Genomic DNA, 9248 nt, shown 5'->3' on the forward strand with positions numbered 1-9248 from the left:
TAGGAGATATATTTTTTATGTGCATTTATTTTAAAAATAAAGTAAATTGGCATAAACGTTGAAATAAAAATTTCAACGTTTATGCCAATTAGATGTTTTTCATTTAGTGTAGTTTTAAGAGTACGTATTACGTAGTTAAGGTTATAACCTAATAATTTATAAAGTTCGGAACTGCGAACGTATCGAGCTTAATACTAAAGTAAGTCTCTTTAATTACTATTGAAAACTCTGTTAGTTTTCAAAATCATTATTCAAGTTTTGTGTACGTACCATTTCGAATTCAGAAAAAGGTAGGTAGATACAATCTCGAAAATATATGAACATTATGCGATACGTATTACATAGGTGTCGCATAATGTTCATATTTTCGAGTTTTAAGTAATTAAAAAACCGTACCATTTAATCTAAATGAGTATTCTTGAAACAGGGTAGAAATGAATTAATCATGTTATCAGACTATCGGTTTGTGCATGATATAGATTTTATGAACATAATACATAATTTCTTGATAATCGTCAAAAAACAGTGTTTTAATTCTATTCCTTATTCGAAGCACGTTGTCCTTCGTTGTAATATTTACAATGAAATTTTAGTGGTTTCCGAGAATTTATTAAGCAAAACATGGACAACGTGATTCCGAAAAGTTTTAACGACGTTTTCAACGTTATAAAATGCGTTGGTGGAGAAAATACAGAGCGATCAAGTTTTATTGGCCTGGTTTAGGTTGGGTTTCGATGTATTTTAAAAAGGAGATCTAGACCCTTAGTAACTATTTCTGACTCATATAGAACAAAGGACTCACAGGCACTCTAATTCATAGGCCCGATATATTGAAAACAAATATTTTTAAAGAGTAAAAATTGCAAATTTGCCAAAAGTTCGAGGAGGTAAGTGTTTGGCTGATAGGAATCTTTTTCCCCATATTACTCAGAGGAATAGTATCTATACTTCATCAAAAACTTTATAGTCTATTACATTCTTAACATTGGCTTGATCTTAAGATAAACAACAGACAAATTTGCTACTTTGAGACCAGTTTGCTGCAAACAAAGTTGAAATGGGTACAACAATTGTTTGTCAAATTTTATTAATGTTACCAGCGAAAATTGAAAAACAAACTAATGTAACTTTATTGAACAAAAACTCATACAGAAAAGAAGGTAGATATTTACAAATTAACGTACTTACAACTAAACAGTGAAGAAAACACTAAAATTAAAAAAAAACTGTTGAACTATCAAAAATTAATAACAACTAACGTTATTTCTACATTTTAATTAAGACCCAGTCTAAAGAAGGTCGATTCATCTGAATCAAAACTGATACTTGAGCCGAACGTAGAATTTATCATTCGTACAAAATCAGTGATTCTTTATCTATTAAATGTTTTTAATTATTTTTTTGTTAAAAATCTCATTTAAGAACTTATTATTTAGATATTCTTCAGACCCTAGATTTGTATTTTACAGTTTCAATATCTTATTCTAGACAAATACTAAAACGAAATAAATTTAGACCATATCAGTGTGGAAAAGTCCACCATTTAAGACCGGAAGATTGTCAAAAAAGAACAAGCTCTTGCAAATGTTTTCTCAAACTGCAGAATGTGTGTGTATATTTTTGGAAGATAATTTTGTTGTGTGATTAGCGTCGGTGTCAGATTTCTAATAATGGTGACTTAATCGTGGCATATATTATCGTTGGTTACAGATAAATCAACATATTCATCGTGAAACGAGCTTTTACGAAAGGATTGAAATCTACAATGAGTCACATTCAAAATCGTGCACTCATTTAAATTATATGACTTTATTTAAATCATAAACCTTGAAATAAACAATGCTTATTTTCATGACGATTGATAACCCTTATATTGTGTTTTTAAAAATATTAACTAAATCCGTAAACATCAAGTTACCTTAGGCAGAAAAAAAACATGTTACTGCTCGTTGTTGTTAGCTCTCAATCAAAATCGTGCAGCTGATGTGTTCGATGATTAAGTTATGGATATTTTTGTTGTACTTACAAATTTAATTAAACTCATTTATTAAGTACCAATAGTTGATAATTTTGTTCAAAATTTGTTAAAAAGTTCTTAATAATGAGTGGGAAAAAGCAAACGACCATCGAAGAAAGAAAAATTGCCGAAATACTTAACAAGAGCAATACTACTATTCAGTCGATAATAGAACGGTACAAAAAGTTTAATCGTATATCCAATAAGGTCCAAGTCAGCCATAAGAAGAAGTTAACAGCGCAAAATGAACGTTGGATATTGAGACAAGTCAAATATAATCCAAAAATTAGTGCACCTAAACTTGTAACTGACATTGAAATTAATTTAAACAAAGTGGTAAGTGCGGAAACTGTTCGCAGAGTTTTACGAAAAAATGTCTATAATGGCCGAATAGCAAGAAAGAAGCCTTATGTTAGTGAGAAAAATTGGAAGCTCCGTTTAGAATTCGCTAGAAAATATATGCATAAAGACTGAGTTTTGGAAACACGTTATCTTTACCGACGAAAGCAAATTTAATGTATTTAGATCGGACGGTAAAGTTATGGTTTGGAGAAGAGTTAACGAAGAGCTGAAAAAGGAAAATCTTCACTCAACGGTCAAACATGGAGGCGGATCGTTAATGGTGTGGGGTTGTGTAGGTGCTTCAGGTGTTGGCAACCTTCATTTTATAGAAGGAAATATGGATAAATTCGGGTACTTGAACGTTTTAAAGCAACATTTGAAACTAAGTGCTGAAAAATTAGGAATAACAAAAACGTTTCACTTTTATCAAAATAACGACCCACAATAACGTTATATAATTGCCCACAAGTCATAAAAACACCTCCACAGTCTCCTGACTTAAATGTCATAGAAAATGTATGGAATGTACTGGATTGGCGAGTTCGCAAACATCATATTTCTAATAGAAATGAGTTGAGGAAGGTTCTAGAAGGAGAGTGGATTAAAATTGATGCAAGCTTCACAGAAAAATTAATTAGGTCGATGCCTAATAGGCTAAAAGCTGTTGAAAATAATAAGGGTTATCCAACGAAATATTAACACAAACGTTAAACGATAAAAATTACTAGTTTTTAATAAATGTTCTGAAGTGCACGATTTTCGGTGCGACTATTTTTTGACAACAAATTGATTAAATATTCAATTTTTGAATATCTATAATTTTGCCTTATAAAATAATCATAGAGTTGTTTAATTAGAGATTTATCTGCAATCTAGTAATAAAAAAGTTAAAGGTATTTCGCATTTTATTTCTTTAATCCATTTGAGTTCTTATACCAATCGACTGCACGATTTTGAATGAGACTCACTGTATGTGTGGCTTGGGATATTAGGAACAAAGATAGTTGAGTCATTCTTCTTCAATAAACATCATATTGGTGCGACATATTTAAACTTTTTCCAAACCTTCTTACAAGGTTTATTAAACGACCCCTCGAGTATATAAGAAATTTTTAGTATTATCAGCAAGATGGTGCTCCTACACATCGAGATCGTTGTTGCGCCAAATTTTTAAACAATTGGAAACTGAAACATTGGATTTCGAATAACGGCCCCATTAACTGGTCAGCACGGTCCCCAGATATAACTTTTATGAATACTTCCGTATGAAGTTATATCAAAAATTAAAAATTTCAGACAACACCACAAAATGTCAAAAAACTTATACAGAAAATTTAAGCCACTTGTAAAAATTTTGTTGTGCCACGATTAGTTGCACCACCCTGTAACTTAAATAATATTAAAAAATAAAAATTCATGAAAACGGCATAACTTATATTAAACTTTTTTTAACCTTACAGTTAGACCACCTTGTATATGTTGCACTTACATAGATATATCTTGTCACAGCCCCTGTAATACCTAATTTAATTTTTGTTGTGTATTTTAGCACAATTCGAGGTTACCCCCGTACAAAGACATATAGTCAGTCACAGGAATATTTATTGATACCTCATTAATTGTCTACTTTAAACAGCTAATATCCATTTATTAATTATTGATAGGATAACTTATTAATAGGAATATATATTATAATTAGTATTAGAATTACAATCCCCTAAATTATTTTAATGCTTATTACCAATAAATATGTTAATACTACCAAAATATAATTTTATGACAACAAATAACAGAATCGATCTCACAAGAATATTCGTTCGTATATACATATGTATATAGGTTAATTGTAGTTATTTTTCAATTCAGAGTAATTGTCAAGAATTAAACTTGTCTTAATTTGTTAGAAGTAATGCGATTCATAACACAAGAAACTGTATCGCATAGTTATGTATCAACTGTCAATAAAAAAAAAAAACGAAAAACTAAAGAAGTTTCACCAAACTTAAAAAAATTTATTTTCAAGTGGCAACAGAAGGCTAGAAGTTACTTAGAAATTGCAAAATTAGTGAGCAAGGGTAAATAGACGATGCAATATGTAATCAATTAAAACAGCAATATATAAAATATTAAATAACTAGCGATTTAATTGATAAACAACGCAAAGAGGATTCTAAAAAACTTACTTCGTGTGAGAAAAAATTAGTTCTTAAAAAATGACGTGCGTACACACACATACGTAACTGGTCCAAATTTGGCAACGTTCATATGAACAAACTTTAATAAACAAGTATCATCAGTAACGTGTAGAAATACTTAAAGAAAGAACTGCTTCAACGGTAAAGTTGCTAAAAGAAAACCATTTATTAATTTGAAAAATCAAATGAAGCAAATAAGATTCGTAAAAAATAAGCTGACATAGATGTTAACTTTTTGAAACAAATATTACCTTCAGACGAGAGTAAACCCAATTTAGTTCATTCAGATGCATTCACAATGGTGTAAAGGAAAATCAAATGCAAAACATCAAATAAAAAATTTGAAAGAAACAATCAAGTAGACAAGCGGTTCAATTACGATATATGGGGATACGTGTCAGTGAGTGGTGTGGGCAATTTAGTATTCATAGACGGAATTTTCAACACAACTAATTGAATATTTTATAGGACAATTTCTTATTAAATTAAATAAAATTGAGGTTGGAAAATAATTTCCATTTCCAACATGATAACAACCTGAGACACGCAGGCTATATTATAACTCAATGGGGCTTATACTATTACAAATTATAAAATACACCACATCCTTTAGCTGCTCCTTCAGACAGTTCCAATATAAATCCTATTAAATATCTGGGCAAATATGAATTAAAAAAAAATTTTTTAATGCGAAATTAAAAACAGACATTTTAAAGTAAAAACTTTGATATTTAGTACAATACTGAAATAAAATATACAAAAAATAGTTAACAGTATGCCAGACCGTCCTAAAAGTATTATAAAATTCAAAGAAGGCCCAACCAAATATTAATTATTTCCAAATTAAATGTTTTTTTACTGCGATTTGTGTACGTATAAATACTGTCGTGAACCCCATTTTGTTATTTGTTATCATAAAATTATATTTTTGTAATAGTGCATTTACGGGCAACAAAATTTAGATAAGTTTAAAGGGTTGTAATTTTTAAACACATCCTATTAATACGTTATTCTATTAATAATTAATATACGAATATCTGCCACTTAAAATACAAATGAAGTACGATTACTCCCGTGACTGTATCTGCAAGTTTAAGATGTGTCACTGTCTGTCCACTTCATGTCAATGGAATAAAAATCGTTGGGGATTACGCTACATTCATCAGTGTCAGAGGAACTTACCCTCAAAACTTCCACTTCGTTTTTATGGTGTACATATTCGCTGTTACTATTCAAGCTAACAAGAGAGTCTACTGACTCCCAGTTCTTGCTACTTGATGCAACATGAATTGAGTTCGACTTTTTTAGACTATCCCTGTTTTTATTATTCACCTTTGTTTTAGTTGCAACAGAATTCCTTTGAGATTTTTTCAATACAGTTGATGCTGATTTAGCAAAAGGATTTAGAACTTTTGCACTATGTGGTGTGTATGCTGACTTTCTGCAAAATCGAGTACTTGAACTTGAATATGTTTCAATTTCATGACTTCGTTTGGAACTAGATCGAATGTTTGTATCTGATTCAATTTGTATTGCATCCAGTGATTCATCAGAGCTACTCAATATTTCCACAAAAGAATTGTGGTTGTTGAGCTCAGAGTTTGGTTTAGATGATAAACAATTTGTTATCCAAGCAATTTCTTCTTCAGTTAAATCATAAATGGGATTGATGATTGATGGATAGATGTCCCTGTAACAAAAAATTTTCATGTTAAGGGTTCTATAAGAATATAGTAATTTTACATTTGTTCTTAATCAGGTGATAAGATCTATTAATAACTAGAGTGCAGGAAATACTCTGTAAGATAATTTATTTTTAATGGGACATGTATTCTATTATGATTCTTTTAAAATATATCACAGAAAAAAAAAGGTCCTGAAATCCCTGCAGGTGCTATGTATTTTCTTTCCTGAATTGTACTCGACTAATTTAGAGATGGTCCAAAAAGGAATAGATATTAGATTAAAAATAAAATTATACTCTAATAGTTACAATTTTTAACCTTAGTACCAATTACTTAACTACCTTAAAAACCTATTTTTCATGCTTTGCCAACTTCGTCCTGAACAGACTTTTTCTGCTTCAAGGGCTTTCCAACCATCATTTTCATAAGGAGCCTCCTGCAAGAAGGTACAATTGTGCAAAAGGTGGTTAATTAATTTCTTATCCTCTTCAACTGAGAATATTAAATTGTGTTTTATATTCCTTTGTATTGAGACAGGCTTTGCACCCCTGTCTTTCTGTGATTCACTCTTTTGTTTTACAACATCTGAAGAATCATGTCTAGAGACACTCACACAGTTTTTTTTTAAGTTAGATGTGGCAGTTGATTGATTTATATTTTTTAAGGACTGCTTCTCTTCGTGAGTCAAGCCATATTCAGGCCTGCTTTTGCTTGCTAAGATGTTTCGCATGAACCGATTCTTCATACTCTGCCAGGTTCTAGATCCACATACTCTTTCCATTTCCATTTTCTTCCATAGTCCATCTCCTTTAATGAAGTCTTGATGATTACCATCCAGAACATAACGCAGAATTCTTTGATCTTCCTGTAATGAATAGCACAGTCTGTTTGTTTCTTCCCTTTTATTTATTTCAATCATATTTATTTCGTCTATTTCGTTGAAGTATTATTGAATTACACACAACTGTTTTATTAAAGGTTACCAATACGAAAGAAATAATTTTGGATATGAATTTAAGTACTGAACAGAAATTCAAATGCAAACATTAACATATTTTAGATTTTTAAAATTATTTATTTATTTGTTTTTGGCAAGGGGATGATTCGATGAGCTCGATCGCGCAACTCGTCACAAAGGTTAGCCAAACAATTGTTTTCATTAAATATGGCGGAAATATGAAGATCTTGAAAACCGCTTCAAAGCATGTGGAATATACCGGCGGATATAACCGTAAGCTCTTTCGTATGATGAATGTAACTATTTGCTTTTAAGGCCCCGATCCTACAGATTTGTATCCCAGAGTGCAGATTCAGTCGAGAGTCTCTTAAGAATGAGGCTAGTCAGATGAAGACATTTACCAATCTTTTCCCTAGTGACCTGGTCCCTTCTCTGATCGACGAAAACACGCAATTCTAATGTTGGTCATTCAAGGGTCCTGATAAAATAATTAATTTATTAGTAAGTTATTAAAATTATTAATTATAATCGGAAAGTACTTCAGGATTAACAGTTAACTGTGACTAACCACAAGGCTTACAATATGGCAACATCGTGGATTCTATAGTAAGCCATTTTTTCGCTTGTTTCCTTTTGATTTTGATTTTACGGGCGAGCGACAGTTTATTTGTTAAAATAATATATATTATGTGACCTCCTGATGCATAAAGTGAAGTTTATATCCATGGCACATGAAAGTCTGACCTTCAATCGATCCCCTAGGTCTTTACTTCTAATATCTCCTACCCATATCATTTCTATAGTTTTCTTCATCCAATAATTTTGATATTGTTCAATACTCCACAAGTTAGAGGCCAAAAACTCTGGCATTTCATTCATTTTTTTCTCACCTTATAAAAAATGTTCTGGAAGATTTAACAATTACTGAGGTGTTTGGGATTTCAAACGTAGCTATAATTGGACCCCATTATGCAATAACGATCTCATGACAATTAAAATTATTCTGAAATATTTAAGAAAAAAAATTAATTTAATTAAAAATCACTTGTTATGAAAATGTCGAATACTTAAATGAAATTAATTTTTTTATAAATGACATTAGAAAAACTAATATTCTAAGACGAAAAACATGAAACTAAATTGAATTAAATACATTTCATGGAAAAAACATTTAATTCTTTGTTGCTTAATCAGAGGTTAAGATACTTTTTGTGGTTTCAGTTGAAAGTCAATACTGCTATTAATCTCATCCATGTCTTCCATTGTTTCGTCGCCAATGAAATTTGTATAAAATAGACGGTCTGCTACCGGAATCCGATGCATAAGATTTTTAATATCCTTTAATTTTAATTCGACAACTGGCTTACCGTCCGACCTGTTGTAGAATTAATATTAAATGATACTGTATTTGCATCTGGTTCTTTTCGTCTTCCATTTTTTGTTTGTTATTTAGTATTCTTCAATGTCGTTATGAGCAATATTTAGAAAAATACTATGAATTTTTGTCTTCATAATCTTGACAACTTTCATATGCAGCCAATTTTTTCTGAAAAGAAACTTTTCTATCGATAATTTCGTTTTTTAGTTTGTGGGTGACAATATTATAATTTATCAAATAGCACTTTCTAAACCGAAACGCAAAAATTTATTTAAAATGTACGTTTCAAAACGAAAACGTTTTGTCATTAATTACAATTGAAAAGCGTTCATCTCGTATCAGTCGTCGACGGAGAGAATATAATTCTCTTAACTAGGAGAAGGTGAGAAAGAAAAAAACCCATTCCCATTTGAATTTCTAGCGATTTCTCGTCATCGATTATTTTGAGAGTTTATTAAATTTTTATGTTGGGTAGTTTGTTTCATTTCTAAAACGAACAACGGATATTTTTCCTTTATCTAAGAGTTATCGATTTTTTTTTCGTGTGTGGCGCCATCTATTAACTTCGATTTCTACTCCAACCAAATTACAGTTTCCTTCCTTATTTCACACTCGCCATCTACCGTCTAGAGGCAGAATCTTTTACAGATTTCTTCCTATCAAAATTACAGTT

General features: G+C 30.7%; 1 protein-coding gene and 1 long non-coding RNA gene across 4 annotated transcripts; one reads left to right on the forward strand and one right to left on the reverse strand.

Annotated features, from left to right (window-relative positions):
- Positions 1 to 3778: 3778 nt before the first annotated feature.
- On the reverse strand, positions 3779 to 7852 carry LOC136343464 (uncharacterized). Of its 3 annotated transcripts, none has more exons than XM_066290203.1 (3): positions 7599 to 7852; positions 6581 to 7104; positions 3779 to 6244 (listed from the first exon to the last, which is right to left on the reverse strand). In XM_066290203.1, the coding sequence occupies exons 2-3, from the start codon at positions 7024 to 7026 to the stop codon at positions 5647 to 5649; spliced, it is 1044 nt and encodes a 347-aa protein (XP_066146300.1). In that variant the 5' UTR covers positions 7027 to 7104; positions 7599 to 7852; the 3' UTR covers positions 3779 to 5646. The 3 variants fall into 3 exon arrangements, with proteins under 3 accessions (XP_066146300.1, XP_066146301.1, XP_066146298.1); XM_066290204.1 differs by lacking the exon at positions 7599 to 7852 and having other exon boundaries at positions 6581 to 6675; positions 6853 to 7207; XM_066290201.1 differs by lacking the exon at positions 7599 to 7852 and having other exon boundaries at positions 6581 to 7207.
- LOC136343465 (uncharacterized) lies at positions 7369 to 9046 on the forward strand. Its single transcript, XR_010732787.1, has 2 exons — positions 7369 to 7470; positions 7528 to 9046. It is a non-coding gene; the product is annotated as an uncharacterized lncRNA (long non-coding RNA).
- The last annotated feature ends 202 nt before the right edge of the window (positions 9047 to 9248 follow it).

Source organism: Euwallacea fornicatus, chromosome 14 (assembly GCF_040115645.1).
Source record: "Euwallacea fornicatus isolate EFF26 chromosome 14, ASM4011564v1, whole genome shotgun sequence".
Lineage (NCBI taxonomy): Eukaryota > Metazoa > Arthropoda > Insecta > Coleoptera > Curculionidae > Euwallacea > Euwallacea fornicatus.